General features: G+C 37.3%; 2 protein-coding genes and 2 long non-coding RNA genes across 7 annotated transcripts; all 4 read right to left on the bottom strand.

The window, feature by feature from the left end:
- Positions 1–223: 223 nt before the first annotated feature.
- On the bottom strand, positions 224–1,289 carry LOC108891204 (uncharacterized). Its single transcript, XR_001962250.2, has 4 exons — positions 1,141–1,289; positions 895–992; positions 577–607; positions 224–493 (listed from the first exon to the last, which is right to left on the bottom strand). It is a non-coding gene; the product is annotated as an uncharacterized LOC108891204 (long non-coding RNA).
- Positions 1,290–2,185: 896 nt separating this feature from the next.
- LOC108891212 (uncharacterized) lies at positions 2,186–5,694 on the bottom strand. Its single transcript, XR_001962258.2, has 5 exons — positions 5,497–5,694; positions 3,397–3,557; positions 3,141–3,238; positions 2,840–2,870; positions 2,186–2,756 (listed from the first exon to the last, which is right to left on the bottom strand). It is a non-coding gene; the product is annotated as an uncharacterized LOC108891212 (long non-coding RNA).
- A 473-nt stretch (positions 5,695–6,167) lies between these two features.
- Positions 6,168–12,800, bottom strand: LOC108891203 (dicentracin). 4 transcript variants are annotated; one of them, XM_051071763.1, is made up of 4 exons: positions 12,691–12,800; positions 12,299–12,429; positions 11,647–11,683; positions 6,168–6,439 (listed from the first exon to the last, which is right to left on the bottom strand). In XM_051071763.1, exons 2-4 carry the CDS (start codon positions 12,426–12,428, stop codon positions 6,382–6,384), a joined length of 225 nt encoding a protein of 74 aa, XP_050927720.1. In that variant the 5' UTR covers position 12,429; positions 12,691–12,800; the 3' UTR covers positions 6,168–6,381. The 4 variants fall into 4 exon arrangements, with proteins under 4 accessions (XP_050927720.1, XP_050927719.1, XP_050927721.1 ...); XM_051071762.1 differs by lacking the exon at positions 11,647–11,683 and adding an exon at positions 6,610–6,646; XM_051071764.1 differs by lacking the exons at positions 11,647–11,683; positions 12,299–12,429 and adding exons at positions 6,610–6,646; positions 6,954–7,084.
- A 5,455-nt stretch (positions 12,801–18,255) lies between these two features.
- LOC127142651 (pteroicidin-alpha) lies at positions 18,256–19,346 on the bottom strand. The gene is made up of 4 exons (XM_051071765.1): positions 19,194–19,346; positions 19,005–19,105; positions 18,630–18,660; positions 18,256–18,522 (listed from the first exon to the last, which is right to left on the bottom strand). The coding sequence occupies exons 2-4, from the start codon at positions 19,102–19,104 to the stop codon at positions 18,441–18,443; spliced, it is 213 nt and encodes a 70-aa protein (XP_050927722.1). The 5' UTR covers position 19,105; positions 19,194–19,346; the 3' UTR covers positions 18,256–18,440.

Raw genomic sequence — 19,346 nt, 5'->3', positions numbered from 1 at the left:
AAGGTTTATGTATCTTAGCTCAGTCCCCACCTTTATAAGGCTCAGGTGAGGTACTGAAGCCATGTTGGGCACCACCCAAGGCAAATTAATGTAAAATCATTGTGGAGAACATCAAAACCACCTAAATGACTTTTCCCAGATCTAATGATTGTAGTTGGTCCCCACTAGACTTCTTTAGTAAGTTTTCTTTTGTTGTAGTATTCATAAATAACACAAAGCAGAGTTTGACTTTTTGTTATGCAGTTTTATTCATCAGGGCATTCTGCAATATCAAGCAGTTTGACATTTTTCCAAAACCAGTTAAAACTGAGATCACTGGTCTGTTTGTTTATCCACTAATTTCCTGTGTTGCAAAGCACAAAACTATAGAACCTAAGGGGTAATGTATTTCCCCCCCAAGTCATTCAGCTTGAAAACTGCATCTTGGTGTGATCTTTCGATTCAGCGATTATAGGCTTCAGCATCCCGTTGGACAACTTCTTGTTCTGCAGGCCTAGAGGAAAGAAGTGATAAAGTTTGTACCTTTTAACCAGTCTTGTTTAATAATACCTGCAATTACTAGTTTGAAGTTCTTACCCTCCAGACGAGTCCATACCACGCTTGAAATCTAATGAAATGAAAATCAAACCAAAAGTATTCTATTAGTGCATTATTAATAAACAGCACATTGTTATTATTAAACAGCATTAGGAAACAGTATTTTATTTATAAGATGAAAGGGACACTACATCAAAACAAGACTGGACTGGCAAACAGTGGTTCTGTTTAGCATGTATGTTTGCAATAATGTTTGTATTAATGCTTGTTTTTATTCTAGTTCCTTTTCTCTGTTTGTACAAATCAGACATCAGCCTGTTGAAGTGCACCCAGAGTGTGTGTTCACTTGTGATTTACCTGTCCACCTTCGTCCCAGACGCACAAAACCACACTCTCCAGGTTCAGTCATGAGGACGACCAGCGTCAACACGAGGAAGATCATGGCAAACTTCATCCTGAAAACAAATCACAATATCACGTGTCACTCAAACACATTAATTCGTCCAACAATATACTAACGCCACAAGTATATATTCTGCCAGTCATCACCACATGTCCCAAAGACTTCACTTTAAATTAAGTAAAATGAAAAATACTTTTTACCTGCCCACAGATTGATAGGTGGAGTCAGAAGACTGGTACAGAGAGCAAAGTCAGCAGCTGAGAGATGCAGGCTGTGAAGTTCTTGTGTCTTTATAAAGGTGGAGACTAACCCATACTCATTGTGTTAATCATTGTATTTTGCAAGATTAAGTTCTGTTGGCAGATGACAAGGTGTTTTTATTTCAACTTCTGAAACCTCAATATCATCAAAATGTTTTTCAAGCTCTAAGTGATTTGACTTTCTTTCCATCCACTTTCAGCGTCTTATGTTTTCACCACAGACCACAGAGAGATAGAATGCTTATCATCTGCTTTTCATTTTCTATTTTATTGAATAATATACTAAATAATCATCCCATGTTGAATATCCTCAAATACATAGGTGCTTTTTCCTGCACAACATGAAGCACAGATTCTGAGCTCTCATTCAAATTCTCAGTTTTTCCAGGTGTTTTAATTCTGCTTTAGTTCAGGTCTATTATATATATGATAAAAAATAATAGATGTTCAAAAGTACAAAACTCACTCTCAACTTTAGTGTTATGCTTTGACATAGTGTGAAGTCTCTATGTCACAGTGATACCATGTGCTGTCATTATATTATTGGCAGGCAGGTAGAGTTCTTGAACATCTTACAAACAGTGACCGTATATGGATTCTGTGTGCGGAAACTAATAGAAACAAATAGTAGTGTCTCATATTGTTGGCAAGGCCAAAAAACCTTATGCCTTTGAAATAGCTGTAATCATAGGATATTTGGCTTCACAAAGTGTCACTATTTGGAGTTTTGCCCAGCACTTGTGTGCATGAAATGACTGACAGTGCATGATGCTTCCAGAAAAGAATAATCTCATCTGCAATATGTTGTGTAACCACTGTGAATTAGCGTTTTGAGAAATCCAGTAGTAACAACAGTCACCATTTTGTTTGAAAATAGCTCTTCAATATGAAAAGCTGATGTCTTAGAAAGTGATAACATAATACATAATACCCAAGAAAGACCCAGTGCTCAGATACATGTTGCTGAGTGAAATTATACTGTCAGTGTTGAAATAACAAGCTGAAATTTTCACCATGCCCAAATCTTTATCAAGATGGAGATAAGGCCATGTTCACAAAGTGTTTTAATCTCAGATTCTGACCTCATGATATCATCTACATGTTTTTCAAGCTCTTTTTCTGTGAAGAAACTTAGAAGTTGTGTAGAGTCTTCCATTAACATCAAGGTTTACATAATATCTTAGCTCAGTCAGGGTTTTCCCCACCTTTATAAGGCTCAGGTGGAGTACTGAAGCCATGTTGGGCACCACCCAAAGCAAATTAATGTAAAATCTAATGGTTGTAGTTGGTCCCCACTAGACGTCTTTAGTAAGTTTTATTTTGTTTTGTAGTATTCATAAATAACACAAAGCAGAGTTTGACTTTTTGCATTTTGCAATATCAAGCAGTTTGACATTTTTCCAAAACCAGTTAGAACTGAGATCACTGGTCTGGGGTAATGTGGTAATGTATTTCCCCCCAATTCATACAGCTTGAAAACTGCATCTTGGTGTGATCTTTCAATTCAGCGATTATAGGCTTCAGCATCCTGTTGGACAACTTCTTGTTCTGCAGGCCTAGAGGAAAGAAGTGATAAAGTTTATACCTTTTAACCAGTCTTGTTTAATAATACCTGCAGTTACTAGTTTGAAGTTCTTACCCTCCAGATGAGTCCATACCACGCTTGAAATCTAATGAAATGAAAATCAAACCAAAAGTATTCTATTAGTGCATTATTAATAAACAGCACATTGTTATTATTAAACAGCATTAGGAAACAGTATTTTATTTATAAGATGAAAGTGACACTACATCAAAACAAGACTGGACTGGCAAACAGTATGTTTGCAATAATGTTTGTATTAATGCTTGTTTTTATTCTAGTTCCTTTTCTCTGTTTGTACAAATCAGGCATCAGCCTGTTGAAGTGGACCCAGAGTGTGTGTTCACTTGTGATTTACCTGTCCATCTTCGTCCCAGACGCACAAAACCACACTCTCCAGGTTCAGTCATGAGGACGACCAGCGTCAACATGAGAAAGATCATGGCAAACTTTATCCTGAAAACAAATCACAACATCACGTGTCACTCAAACACATTAATTCGTCCAACAATATACTAACGCTACAAGTCACAGTATATATTCTGCCAGACCTCATCACATGTCCCAAAGACTTAATTTTAATAAAGTAAACTGAAAAGAAAAATGCTTTTTACCTGCACACAGATTGATAGTTGGAGCCAAAAGACAGCAGCTGAGAGATACAGGTGATCTGATTTTCTGTGCCAGTCACACATGAGGTTCCAGAGTCTTTATAAAGGCTGAGATGAACCCATGCCCATATTGTATTAGTCAGTGTGTTGTGCAAGATCAAGTTCTGTTGGTAGATGACAGCATATTTTTATCTTAAAACGAACTCACAGCATTAACATGTTTTTCAAACTGAAGGACACTTTAAGTGCAGATTCTTCCAAGAGATTTCTTTAATGTTATATTAACATCTGTTTTCATCACTGACCACAGAGGAATAGAGAATGCTTATCATATCCTTTTTATTTTTATTCAAGAATTTAATACAGAATCATCCCATGTTGAACACCCTGAAATACAGAAGTGCTTTCTCGCACACAACATGAAGCACAGACCTTAAGCTCTCTTTATAAATGATGGCTTTGTTGGCATTCAAATTCTCAGTTTTTCCAGGTGTTTTAATTCAGATAAAGTGTTTTATCCTCAATCCTCGATATTGCCAACATGTTTTTCAAGCAGCAAGTGATTTGAATCTTTATTTGTGAGGAAACTTTAAGCATAGATTCTTCCAATGACTTTGTTTAAGCTTGCATATCTGAGCTCAGTCAGGGTTTTCTCCATTATAAGGCCCAGGTGCAGCACCCAGTTCATCCTGGGCAACACCCAAGGTGAATTAATGTAGAATCATTGTGGAGAGCATCAAAACCACCTAAATGACTTTCCCCAGATCTGGTGGTTGTAGTTGGTCCCCAGTTGACTTACTGTCATACTTATTATCTTCTCTAGCATTTCCAAACTTTTGTACACAGATATGGTAATAATAATTGATAAATAAATAAAATTTACAAAAATATAAGTCTTTTCAAACTGCATATTCTTAATGGGACAAAGTCCTGCAATGTCCAACACAGAAGTTGAGAAACACTTTCTCTCAATCAAAGTATAATCAAAGTACTATATTGTCATTTATAACCTATTTGTACACCAGCATGTAAAACAATATACACTTGTCCTCAAAATGTCTAGTAATCCCTTTTTGTAGTCAAAAATAATGTTAGTTTGTTTTATATGTATTGTTAATCGTTTTTTGCATTATTAAGAGGAAGAAAGAAAGTGTTTTGGGAAACTAGAGAGCCGTGTTAGTGTCAGTGTTTGATTGACAGCAGGTGGCCAGCGTGTCATGTTCGGCATAGGGAGTTAGAGGACTGAGTAAACAAACCTGCACAATAGCCAAAAAGTCATTGGCAGACTGGATGTAGTTTGTGGTGATTTTGACGAGTAAGGACCTCGACGGTATTCTGTTTGATGTGCTGCAGCCGAGGAGCTAATTAGCTATCTCGCCGGCAAACTGTTGCATGTTAACAGGCCAATTTTCCTTGGTGAATGTTTGTGTTGTCACTCGGTCACTTGTCATTCAGCAAAATAATTTGCAGGACAAGACCTGTGTGGATGTTTGTAAGAGTCTGCAGCTGTTGTGTTGTGTAACAGGCTGCTGTCTGGCTCAGTGTGACTGTCTGCTCTGGTTTTGATACAACACTGACCTTACTGCTTCATCTGAGATGTCATTGGCTGCAACAAAATAAGTTCCCCATCTATGTAGATGAATACTGGAGCGATATTCTGTCGAATTAATGCACCATCACCTGAACCAGAAATTATAAGTGATACACAGAGTACAGAGTGGATATGTGTGCTGTATCCAAGGCTGCATTACCAACCAGGCTAAGTGGGCAATTACCAAACTCTCATTGCCAAATTACTAGTTACATCTTCTGCAAAAATATATTTCAAGGCAGCCTGCTTACATCAAAGAGAGTTCAGCATACTCAGAAACTAAATGTGTGTTCAGTTGTGATTTACTTTTCCATCCATTCTTTGCACCTCTCCATAAGGCTTTAATACCGACAAATATGCTGTCTGTGGGTTAAGCCATGAAGACAACCAGAGTCAACGCCAGGGAGATTTTAAGATACCTCATCCTGATAAAAATACATCTTAATGGTCACGTCAACTCATGATGTACTTATGGCCAAACATATAAGTGAAGAGGAAATTTTATGTCTTACCTTTCAACAGATTGACTGTCAGAGCCAGAAAGTTATTGTCAAAGACAGGAGAGAGCAGTGTGAGATCCGCAGGTGATGTGAAACTCTGAGCCTAATGCTTGTGAGGTCTTTTTATATGGGCAGGAGGAATTCATTTTCTCAACCTGAGTATAGTATTTAGTAATTGTGCATTTCTCACTGCATTTTGCAATGTCAAGTTATGCAGGCAGAAGGTGTTGATCTAATCTCTGACCCTAGACCACTTCTGTTCAAAGGTTTTTTGGTCATGAGAAAGTGATTAGACTGAAGATAGAGTAAGATGTTTGTGTTACACTTACTAAAATTTCTACTGAAATACTGTTAGTCTTGAGTGAAAGACTCACTGCAGACAGACTTGAAAACAGCTCAGCCCTGCAAGAATATCTAATGTAATGAACACATTATTGTCTCCTCCTGAAATATAAGACCACCCCCACCTTTTCACACACACACACACCACACACTGATTGGAGACTTTCAGTACTAAGCAAATGCTGTGTTTCTTCAGGTGTTTTTAATTTATGTTGAGTAATTAGACCTCCCTCTTGTTAATACATATACAGACTGACATCGTCTTCACCATTCTAATAAACTAATAACAACAGTAGACCCTTTAAAGAACTTATTAACATAAATAAAACCTCAAAGCAGAGTTTGCCTTTTATAATGCAGGTTTATTCATCAAAGCAGTTTGCAAAATCAAGCAATTTGATATTTTTCATGATCATTTCAACCTGTGCCAAATATCACTGCATCTCAGCTGCTTTGTGCAAACCCAAGACTACCGGTTTGTTGTCTTGAGTTTCCTGATCCACTTGTGTGTGGCGTTGCAAAGCAAAAAGCTGTGGCTCAAACCATCCGGTATCCTCAAAATGAGGCCTGATAATCTTGCCCATCATTGCCTTGCTGGTATCTGTATCTGTTCCTAGTTAGAGAAGAGAATTAAAGTTAGAGCTTTAATATATAGAAGTTAATCTATATATAATGTAAATAATAACTTGATACATGCAGCAGATTCTGTAAATTTAAACAATATAAAATATTTTTCTGAGATTTATTAAAAAGTTCTATTGGCTTGAAGTCAGAAGTGCTTACTTGATAGCCTTATACATGTTGCGGTGGGCTCTGTAGCCTAAAAAAAAAAAACAGAAAATAAAAATTGACATTAGAGAAAGTGGAGTATTCGTATTATTGTTATATTTACATATGTTTTGAATTAGTAGATACATAGGTTAGGGTTAGGTTTAGTGTTTTTTTTTTTTTTTTTAAATTAAAGCTGAGTTGACTTAACCTAACTTGGGAAATTAATTATATCGAACATTGATGTGTGACCATTTGTTATATTTCTGTTAAAGGACTTACAATTGTATAATATAACTTACAGTTGTATAATATAATCTGTTAATAATGTAAACTAATGTGTTCACTCATGATGGTACCTCTCCATCCTGCCCTGGCACCTCTATATATGGCCTTGGCACCTCTCAACAGTGATCTCAAAAAACAATCTCCAGGTTCAGCCATGAGAACGACCAGTGACAACACAAGAAAAAGCATAACACACTTCATCCTGCAAAACAAGAATATAACACATTTAAAGTCAAGTTTATAATATTATAGCATGGTAACCACTGGTAACTGGCACTTGAATTTGTTGTTTATATTCCACACCAGTCAGAAATACCTTAGCTGTGTCATTCACTTAATTAATTAATCCAATATAACAAGGCTACATGCCATAATATACTGTATCTGAAGTGGCAGTTCTCATTGCATATTCTAAAGACTTTTCATTGAGGAAAGAAAGTAGACAAAATATCAGTTTTTACCTGTCCACTGATTGATAGTCAGAGTTGTCAAAGAAAGCAAAGTCAGCAGTTGTGAGAGCTACAACTGATTTGAATTTATGTGCCTGAGAGTTCTGAAACATTTCTCCATGGGTGGGGCTGAAATGAATTTCTCAATATTTGTTTGGCACTTTGTATCTTGTATTGCATTTTCTCACGCCCAGTAGATGCTGGTCTGAATTCAGTTTCTAATCTAACAAGTTTTTCAAGTTGTGACAAAGTGGTTAAACAAAATTCAACTTCCCTCTGTAAGGAGAGCATAATGTAACGTATGTTAGCAGACAACTTCAAGTCCTCAGTCTCTAAAACTCATGTCAGCAGCTCACGTCTTTATTTATGTCAGGTCAAAGTAAAATGCCATTAAAATTGATCCAACTCAGGAACTCAGGAACCCTTCGACTACAAACATTCACTTAGTCTCAAGGATGAATTGATTAGATTTTGGTAGTCAGAGGTCAAATATCACCTTAACAAAACAAAACACTTTTTCAGCCATGACTCAAGAATTCACCCTTCAACTGCTACTGTACTGGTTGGCAGAGGCGTACAACCACAAGGTGGTGATTCTAGTCATATTTCAGTTTTTGTACAAAGTAAACAAGAGGTATTTGTTCTCATTTGAACGAACCAGGCTAGCCATTTCCTCCTGTTTCCTGTGCAAAGCTATGCTGTAGCTTCGTAGAGTGGTATTGATCTATCTCTGCAGCAGAAAGCAAATAAACATATTTTCCAAAATGTTGAACTTTTGCTTTAAGCTTTCCAAACTAATCACTATATTGCACCAGCCCATCATTAATGGCCCACCCAAACAGGTGTTTTTACTTTTTACTTTTGTTTTATTTTAGGCATCTACTGACGCTGGTTTGGACACACACAGACTTGGTTGTTTGACATCTGTCTCATTTTTTTCTGTTGTTTTGCTGAACCTCCTAAATAAGACCAACTCAGACTTTGTTTTTCTTATTAGTATGTAGAGATAAGATGTGTTCACAGGTCAAAGGGTCTGCTGTGGAAAAAAAAACCTATTGTCATCATTGTACAATGCTGTCATGACTGACATAGCTTGTTTGCAGTTGGCTGTCAAGTCATTACAATCATTTATGTTTTATATATTTTTAATTATAATAATTGGGGAGATAAATTTAAAAAAAAAAAGGAAATAAAACCTCTAACTGCCTCCCTCCCTTCCCACCCAACCCATCAAAGTGCTACTTAGTGTCAGCAGATATTACTGGTCCTACATCTTGTTTCAAATATGAGATTATTGGCTTCCAAGTCTTTTTGAATTCCTCCAGTCTGTCATTAAGGGTCATTAAGCTCTCGGCAAGCGCCGTAATTTCTGGTCACCTGTTTGAGGCTCCAGCTGAAGTCCTCGGTCTCAGTTTGTCTCTGGAGGCCTGAACTGAAATGTTCTCAATATCTGGACTAATGTTATAAGGAGACCTCTTCCTCACTTTACTTTGATGATCTGAAATGACGGACTGTGTCTTGGTGAGCTGCTTCTTGGTCCTGTAAAGAGCCGCTCGGACCTGTTGTGTGTCACTCGCAGTCTGGCAGGAAGCAGAAGTCCAAATCTGACCCCAGGTTTGTCGCGTAGCAGCTTTCTGATTGGAGTGAAGGCAGCTCAGTGTATGACGACTTCAGGTGGAAAGTCTCTGAAGGTCTGTATACGCTGGCCTTGGTATGTTAGATCTTTGATGGACATTGTCTTCCGTATTATCTCTTCATAAGCATGGCGGTAGTGTATCCTTGCAATGAAGTGTCTAGTGGGTTTATTATCACCTCAGGGCGCTATGGGCTCGGTCTATCACTGGTGCATCTTCAAAATTTAATGCCTCCACAAACTCCCTCAGTTTTTGGCCATTTTCTTTCCCCTCCTTAATTCCGGCCACTCTCAGGTTTTGTCGTTTTGAGCGGCCTTCCAAATCAATCAATCATCATCATCAGTCGTTCAAGTTGTCCAGAGAGTCTCTTAACTTTGTCTTCCAACTCTTGTAGTGTGTCTGAGGTACCGTTAGCTGCGTGATGCTATAGCCTTTGGCATGTCATTGCTATCCACTCGCTGGGTGCTCTCACTGGCTTCTTTAATCGAGCCCAAGGCTTCATGCTGGCCTGCCTCCTCATTGTGTGGTTTTGTTAAAATTTAATTTTTAACTTAAAATCTGCAAGAGCTACTGATGAGTGTGTCCTATTCGCTCATCGCTCGACAGTGCCCCCCAGATTATAAGATACCTCATCCTGAAAAACAAAAATATATCTTAATGGTCATGTCAAGTCATGATGTACTTCCAAACATATAAGTGAAGAGGAAATGTTATGTCTTACCTTTCAACAGATTGACTGTCAGAGCCAGAAAGTTATTGTCAAAGGACAGGAGAGAGCAGTGTGAGATCTGCAGGTGATGTGAAACTCTGAGCCTAATGCTTGTGAGGTATAGTCTTTTTATATGGGCAGGGAGGAATTCATTTTCTCAACCTGAGTTTTGCATATCTTTTGCAATTTAGCAATATTAAATTATGCAGGCAGAAGATGTTGATCTAATCTCTGACCCTAGACCACTTCTGTTCAAAGGTTTTTTGGTCATGAGAAAGTGATTAGACTGAAGATAGAGTAAGATGTTTGGGGAAGACGACCTACATTTCAGCAAAATGTTTCAACAGGCCCATTTAACTTATTATATCTGAAAAACTGTCTACCCTTAATGTAGTGGCGTTAAGATTTTTGACAGTCATGCGTGAGCAGGCTGTTAGAAGTTTTTGGCACTGAAGGATACGTTAACAAATTTTCACTACAATATTTATTGGGGAAAAAAAAAACAATACAGGTTGTTGTTTTCCCAGTAAACTCAGCGCCTTTCAAAATAACACTTGCTAGCAAGGCTTACACTTACTTAAACTGGCCACTTACTAAAAATTTCTAATGAAATACTGTTAGTCCTGAGTGAAAGACTCACTGCAGACAGACTTGAAAACAGCTCAGCCCTGCAAGAATATCCAATGAAATGAACACGTTATTGTCTCCTCCTGAAATATAAGACCACCCCCACCTTTTCACACACAGACACACACACACACACACACACACACACACACACTGATGACTGAGACTTTCAGTACTAAGCAAATGCTGTGTTTGTCCAGGTGTTTTTAATTTATGTTGAGTAATTAGACCTCCCTCTTGTTAATACATATACAGACTGACATCGTCTTCACCATTTCTCTTAGTTTCATTGTGACTGTTAGGATAACTTAACCCATTATTTTACCTACTAGTACCCCGAGTTTGGTGACATTACACAACTCCCAGTGTAGCCTCACACAAATAACACCTGACTAGAGGTCTAATCAGCCAGGATAATAATAAATACCAGTGTACATGTCCAGAGCCTTTTACTGAATGTCATCTGTACTACAGCTGCAACAATTAGTGGATTAATTGATTAGTTTGTTGATTACAGTAATCTTTAGTCAGGGCAGATTAATTGATTATGAGAATGATAATTAGTTACAGCTTGAATATGTGAATCTCTCTGACGGAGTGATTTTTTATAATTATATATTCTCCCCCATGCATACAATGACTGTGAATCATTGTGACTCTGAATTATTTCTTTTCTATGACATATTATTAATAATTTTTACATAAAATGTCTTGATGAGTTTTGAATGCAAGGTTCTATTTGACGAACGCATACAACATTTAAACTCAGGGAGACAAAAAAAGAGCGATTATTTTCTAAACTAATAACAACAGTAGACCCTTTAAAGAACTTATTAACATAAATAAAACCTCAAAGCAGAGTTTGCCTTTTATAATGCAGGTTTATTCATCAGAGCAGTTTGCAAAATCAAGCAATTTGATATTTTTTCATGATCATTTCGACCTGTGCCAAATATCACTGCATCTCAGCTGCTTTGTGCAAACCCAAGACTACCGGTTTGTTGTCTTGAGTTTCCTGATCCACTTGTTTGTGGTGTTGCAAAGCAAAAAGCTGTGGCTCAAACCATCCAGTATCCTCAAAATGAGGCCTGATAATCTTGCCCATCATGGCCTACAGACACAGACCCGAGATCTGTATCTGTACCTAGTTAGAGAAGAGAATTAAAGTTAGATCTTCCTGTAAGTAGTTAATCTATATATATAATGTAAATAATGGTTAATCACAAAGCTAATTAATATACAGATTTGATACATGATGATGATACATGCAGCAGGTTCTGTAAATTTAAACAATATAAAGTATTTTTCCAAAAAGTTCTATTGGCTTGAGGTCAGAAGTTCTTACTTGATAGCCTTATACATGTTGCGGTGGGCTCTGTAGCCTAAAAACAAACAAACAGATAATAAAAATGACATTAGAGAAAGTGGAGTATTTGTATTATTATATTTATATATGTCATAAATGAGTACATGCTTGGGTTAGGGTTAGGTTTAGTGCTTTTTAGCTGAGCTGCCAAATGTAAATGTAAAGATTCATGCATGTTTTGTACCAGTTTGATGATAGACCAAAGTAGCTTGTAGGGCTGGGCGATGTGGCCAAGAAATGTTATCACGATAAGCATCAGTCAATAATTATCGCGATAAATGTTAAGTCATTATTTCTTTCAAGTTTAATGGCTGGGTTTTGCTCTTGATTGAAAATGAAGGAAACCAGACAGTTAACTGTGATTTTAAACTAATGAGAACATGAGTTTTCACAAATCCAAGGTAGAAAAACAATTGGAATGATAAGATCTAACCTACCTATTATTTTGCGCAATGCATAACTCTATCACTGCAGAGATCAGTTTCATTTCTGTCGCATGCTATCTAAGCAGAGAAGTTAATTGTATTGACCAGTTGTTATATTTCTGTTGAAGGAATTACAACTGTATAATATAAAAATCTGCGGTCTATCTGTTGATAATATAAACCAATGTGTTCACTCATGATGGTACCTCTCCATCCTGCCCTGGCACCTCTATATATGGCCTTGGCACCTCTCAACAGTGAGCTTAAAAAACAATCTCCAGGTTCAGCCATGAGAACGACCAGTGACAACACAAGAAAAAGCATAACACACTTCATCCTGCAAAACAAGAATATAACACATTTAAAGTCAAGTTTATAATATTATAGCATGGTAACTACTGGTAACTGGCACTTGAATTTGTTGTTTATATTCCACACCAGTCAGAAATACCTTAGCTGTGTCATTCACTTAATTAATTAATCCAATATAACAAGGCTACATGCCATAATATACTGTATCTGAAGTGGCAGTTCTCATTGCATATTCTAAAGACTTTTCATTGAGGAAAGAAAGTAGAGACAAAATATCAGTTTTTACCTGTCCACTGATTGATAGTCAGAGTTGTCAAAGAAAGCAAAGTCAGCAGTTGTGAGAGCTACAACTGATTTGAATTTATGTGCCTGAGAGTTCTGAAATACTAATTTCTTGCAGTGGGTGGGACTGAAGTGAATTTCTCAATATTTATTTGGCACTTAGCAGATTTGTGTCACGTATTGCATTTTCTCATATCCAGTAGATGTTGGTCTGAATTCAGTTTCTAATCTCACGTGAACAAGTTTTTCAAGTTGTGACAAAGTGGTTAAACAAAATTCAACTTCCCTCTGTAAGGAGAGCATAATGTAACGTATGTTAGCAGACAACTTCAAGTCCTCAGTCTCTAAAACTCATGTCAGCAGCTCACGTCTTTATTTATGTCAGGTCAAAGTAAAATTCCATTAAAATTGATCCAACTCAGGAACTCAGGAACCCTTCGACTACAAACATTCACTTAGTCTCAAGGATGAATTAATTCGATTTTGGTAGTCAGAGGTCAAAGGTCACTGTGACATCACAAAACACTTTTTCAGCCGACTCAAGAATTCACCCTTCAACTGCTACTGTACTGGTCGGTGGAGGCGTACAACCACAAGGTGGTGATTCTAGTTCATATTTCCGTTTTTGTACAAAAAACTGATCTATTGATCTCTGCAGCAGAAAGCAAATAAACATATTTTCCAAAATGTTGAACTTTTGCTTTAAGCTTTCCAAACTAATCACCTAGGTATTAACATTTTCAAAAGTGTAGGTTTTCTTATACAATGATGGTCCACCCAAACAGGTGTTTTTACTTATTTAGCCTTTTTTAGGCCATTTACTCAGGACTGTTGGTTGTTCTTTTTGTTGAACTTGCTAACGTAAGACCAACTCAGACTTTTTTTTTCTTATTTGTATGTAGAGATCCACTATCATCATCATCATGCAGTTTCCTGCCTTGCTCTGTCCAGCCTTAACTGGTGCAGAGGTCTAAGCAGCCAGACCAATTGAAAGCACCTGTGCAGGTGTATATGCATGTTCTATAGTAGTGCTTTGGTCATGACTGACTAATGTAGCTTGTTTGGAGTTGGATGTCAAGTCATTACAATCATTTAATACAATCGTTTGATAATCATTTCATGCTAAACCCATGCAGTATTTATTTGTGATTTACCTTTCCATCCACTCTTGCACTTCTTCATACGACCTTGAAGCCCTAAAGAACACACCCACCAAGTTCAGTCATGAGAACGACCTTCGTCAATGCAAGAAAAACCAAAACACACTTATCTGAAGACAAGAAAAAGTGTAGTTAATCATCACATCATCACATACCTCTTCAATGACTTTATTCATTCATCCAACTCTATAACAACCACACTGTAACGTCCAGTTCTCCCAGTAAAGTATACGCGCCAAAGCAGTTTAGAAACCTACTGACGGCGCAAACCTCTGCACTTATGAAGTCTCTTTGTAAAGCCAAGGTTTAAGTCATTTTCTCAGTTTTTAAATATTCAGTAGAATTGTGTTTCTTTTGGCATTTTGCAGGGTCAGACAATGTCGATAAGGTGATAGATGTTTATGTAATAGAAGAACATGAAGAACAATGTAGGCTTAAAGAATAAGCAAAGTTCTAGATTTTACGCTGTGTAGTGATTTGATATAACGAAAAATAGTACACATAGTGATTGTAATGTTGGTAATGTTTCAGTGTCAACAGGCCTCTGTGTATAACAATATCAGTATGTAGAATATATTGTCCATCTACATGATTTTTTAAAATTTAAATGCAATGAATGACTTGTGCAAGAAATATTTGATAGAAATGCGCATTAATGTCACATATTGTTGGTGAAAATGGGCCTGAAGTGGCTGTCACTCAGGACTGTATGTACTTTTTTGCTAAATATTAGTCATGTGCTCTGTAACTGTAAAGACATGTTAGACTGAGGGTACATGATGTTTCCAGAAAAGGAGAATTATTTTTTTCAGTCAACAAAGTGTTGTGAAACCAGTATGACTGGTAGAGGTAGTTTTAAAAAAATTGTGAAGCAGACAACAGACAGACAGAAGTCTTGTTACATAACAGGATACAGGATACATCCTGTAATTAAGACTAAAAACAAGAATTTCTCTATCTGCTTGTTATTTTTATTTGCTAAGTCTCTTGTGAAACACCTATTGCTGTGCACACTTGATCTGACTGAACCCCATTAAAACAAATTTGAAAAATATCTTGTGTATCAGCAACTTGTCTGGACTTTAAACAGCAACACGCAACTTAAACCTTCATTCTGCTCATATTTCCCTTCACAGTTCTTGCACAGGGATAAAACACCAGCTCGTGAGGCATTACTGCTCTGTTGCTCTTGATACAACATCAAACTCAAATGCATTGTTCATTTGCACAGTAAATACCAGGCCTCAGCTATTCATCATAGCCTGACACAAGTAAGCTTTAGCATGATCTGTAAAATACTGAGTCAGAGGAACAATATAGGAAAAAGTAGCTGCAAAAATGTGACATAAAAAGCTGCCTTCATTTGAATCATTTGACCAAAGCATAAAAATACAGCTAAAATATAGAGGAAGTTTGCTGGTGGTCTTAATCTCAAGTCATTGTTATTGTGTAAGAACGTTTATCAGTGATCAACACATTGACTCTGATGAGCATTTTGACACGTAACATCCAAAGTGAGTGAGAGAGACTCGTGGGAAGAGGTAGTAAAGGTTCTTTCCAAACTACAGGGTACTAAGGTTCATTTACTTGTTGACCTGCAACAAGTGTCATGTATCTGTATCACATCTCCTGCAAATCATCCCTGTTGTGTTCTCAGCAGTTAACTTAAAGAGTCCTGTAGAGCCAGTCAGTCTGCTGTCTTTGTGCGTGTGTTAAAATAAAGCATTGTTTTTGGCATTGTTAAATGAAGTGTCTTCAGGGCCTCAGCAGTGAACTTAAACAACTTGGTCCTTGTTTTTTCAGTGTTAAATTTTTAGCACTACATTGTGCATGCAACTTCTTTAAAAGTACTGCAAGTTCCTCTTCAATAATGCCTCATCATGTTTGTCTTTTGTGTGTTGCTACATCATATTATAGTCATAGTCACTGTCTTGTCACATATTTTGTTTAAGACTTGACACTGTTGCTGCATAAAGGGTCCTCTCTCTGAGGTTGGCAGTTACCTGTTTTGCTTTCACAACATGCTATTTCATAACCTCGTCCCTAATACGTTCAGTATCAACACATTTGTCACTAGATAAGACCATATGATATTATGTGGTTGCCATTACGTTTCCTCCAAAACTTATTTGCTGTTGCAGTTTAGGTTTACTGTAGGAGACGTTGTGGCTTTTTGTGTGCTGAACTATCCTCTGTTACCCTATTGTTTTCAGTTGTGTAGAGTTTCCCCAGTTTTTTTCTTTTGTCTTCCACATTGTTTATTTTTACAAGACAACCTGTCTTGGGTAATCACTTGTATACTGTAGACTAAAACCTGAGCTAAATTCTCAGTACCTCCATCAATCCCACTTTCTACTAATTTGACCACTGACTGAACTGTGTATTTATTGGTTGTATGTGGTGCTATTTATTAATGTGCACAATAATTCACATGTAGAAATGTGGAAGAAACCCAGGGGGAACGAATGCACTCAGTTATACACTACTGCTACCCCTTAAAGTAAGATGCCCCCTTCAGAGCCAGGCATTGGGCAGGTCTGGAGGCCGAGTAAGTGGTTTCTCTTAGAGGCAGGATCTGGAAAATGTCTGAGGCCCAGAACACAGCAGATGTAGAGTGCTTGTGCAACAGCTTGTTATGATTGTGGTTTACAAACCCATATACTCAGGAGCCTGGCATAATTACTTTGGTATACCACTAAGAACGTAATGCAAGTTTCACATGTTCTGACTTCCTGTGGTTGTACTGTATATTGTTTTGTGTTGCATATAGAGGACAGAGAGTGCGAGGAAAGATGAGACATGCTTGATTTATTGGTCCACCCTTTCTGAATTGTCTGGACTTGACCGTGCACTTCACTGTTGTCTGCAGATACATTAGTGCTAGTAATTAATGTCACTGCATTGTGTTGTGAATAAGGAAAAAAAACAAAACAATTTTGCATGTTTGAAAGGAAGCAGGAAAACAAGACCAAGTTCATACATATGCTGCAGTCGCTCTTTGATAACTTGGTCATTTGGTTCTGTTGATTGTAAGAATACTTTGCAGTGCTACACAGCCATTTTACCACAGCTCAGTACTCGTAGTGGAAGTGGGAATTTATTCTAAAACACATACATGATCATTTTTAAGAAAAGAAGGTTAGCCCTGGTCTGTACAAAGTTACTAGCATTTCTTAAAAGCTGGTTTGTCTATCGTCACGATAAAAAAATTCCCTTTGCAAAGCCATTTCAGAGATAATGCAGATAGTCATTGGGACTTGATTGACTTAGAGAGTTAGTGTCTTAATTACACCTATAGATAGCAGTGTTGTCTCTTGTGCCTCAGTTAAGGTTTGTGGTACAGTGGTGTCCTTGCCTGCAGGCCTCATGCCCTCTCACTCTGTGTCATTCTGACTATGCTTTGACTAGCATCTAACACTCATTCTGTTTCAAAGTTGCATGTGAATTTTGTTTTTATCATATCATAGAGCAGTAGATTGTGAAACATGTATCTGTCTAGTTTTCAAGATTGCATTCTGCATTTCATGCATAGGTTAAAAAAAGAAGTATTTTAGTAGTACATTGTGTACAGAATTAGGGGGTTGAAAACCCACCCTGGCCAACTAAGGGTTTATCTGCTTAATGTTCACACGGGTGCTTCAGTTTTCTCACAGGTATTTTCCTGCCATTGCCCTTGATGAAGGTGCTGAGCTGGTCTCCGGGCAGCCACAGCACGGTGGCTTCCAAATGCTCCCATACTGGTTGAATGGCTCAGGTGCAGAGGACAGATTTCCCCAAAGGGTTTAATGAAGTATGCCTAAAAATATCTCACATCAGGGACCGAATACTTGTGTTTGACTTTGGATCCACATTGTGTTGTGTAATGTCACATCGCTGCTTTGGTGTGGACATACTGCACATTGTTGTGTCCACTGTATTTTCATATCTAGTTTCTTTTTATCAGAAATGATACTGCTTCCTCATTGTAGCTGTGGGATGGAGGCCACTACAAATATTGTGATGTTATTAATGTATAACTAATTAATGGACTGATGTTTCCTACATCACATGCTACCACTTTTTATTGTAGACCAGTGTACACCCTAATATTACAATTAGAAGTTAAAGGTCCGTGTGTGCTTAGCTAAGACCTGGCATCTTACAGCAGGCTGCTCAGGTTTACATAATACTGTGTGTTGTATTACATTTTTTTTAAATAACTCTAGCCTCTTTGGGGTTTCTAAAAATGAAAATCTCAGGTATTCTGGTCAAATAGAAGGTCAAAATTAAAATGTCCAGTGGAGTATTAATGACTGCATTTTTGTGGGTAGGGTGTGGAGTAAGGAAGCTAATTGATTCTGTTAAATTATTTTATATAATAACTGTATTTATTTATTTTTGTTCCTTTAAAATAAGACAAGGGATAAATGTTTTGTTGTGTTATAATACATTTATTACATTTTCAGTGATGGCAAAAATATTTTTGAACAGTGGGTACAGTGGTACAGTGGGCAGATAGATTTTGTTTTATTTGAAGAGGAAGCATCATATGTTTTCATCTAAGACAATACCTCAGAGTGACTCCATCTGATGAACTGTCAGAGATACATGAAGTCTAGTTAAACGCCCGCTCACGCTCAAACATGCGTTGGTCTTGCTGCTCTTGCAGGTCTTGCTTCTTTCCCCCGGTGACAATGCTGGTGAGCAGAGAGAAGATTGTTCAGAGTTCAGATCCAGAATATAAAAACATGCGACAAGAGCAGTTGTAAAGTGTTTGTAATATTGCAACAGTAGAAGTCCTTACCCATGGATCGTCTTGCCAATCGTTTTGCCAACTAAATAAAACAGACAAGAGTAATTTAATTAAATCTGAATTAATCACATTACACAGGAAGGAATACACATTACAGTACACATTCTAACATTATTCTTTGCAGCACAGTGCAGTAAATAATTCATCATAAGAGAGTGTGTATACTCATAAACAGTGTCCTCTATTTTGATTATATTTTTGATACAGGTTCTGATTAAAAGTATCAATAATAATAAAAAAAAACTTGTTTTGATACTTTCTTGGAGGAATATTCAAAACTACTTTTAAATATTTACAAAAATAGTTCTAACTGCATTAGAGGGCGACTCCAGTGTTGCACAGAATAGAAATTTTTTTTTTTTTTACCTTCAACAATTCCCCTGAAAAGGTGGTGAATAAAAGCCTCCCCAGGTTCAGCCATGAGGACGACCAGAGACAGCACAAGAAAGAGTGTGATGCACTTCATCCTGAAAACAAGCCAAATACATCAGAGGTCAGACCACTACATTTTAACATATAAAGTGAAGTAGCAGCAGTAGTTGTCTTATTCCTTACCTTTCAGATTCAGAGTGAAGTCGACAGGCTGTTCTCAAAGAGAGCCAATCAGGCAGTGTGAGATCTACAGATGATGTAAATCTCTTTGTGTAACAGATAGTAGAGGTCTGCTTTTATAGCAAGGGGAGAATTCCTTGACTCATTGTTTAATGC

This window comes from Lates calcarifer, linkage group LG7_1 (genome assembly GCF_001640805.2).
Source record: "Lates calcarifer isolate ASB-BC8 linkage group LG7_1, TLL_Latcal_v3, whole genome shotgun sequence".
NCBI lineage: Eukaryota > Metazoa > Chordata > Actinopteri > Centropomidae > Lates > Lates calcarifer.
This window is presented reverse-complemented; position numbering and strand designations above follow the sequence as displayed.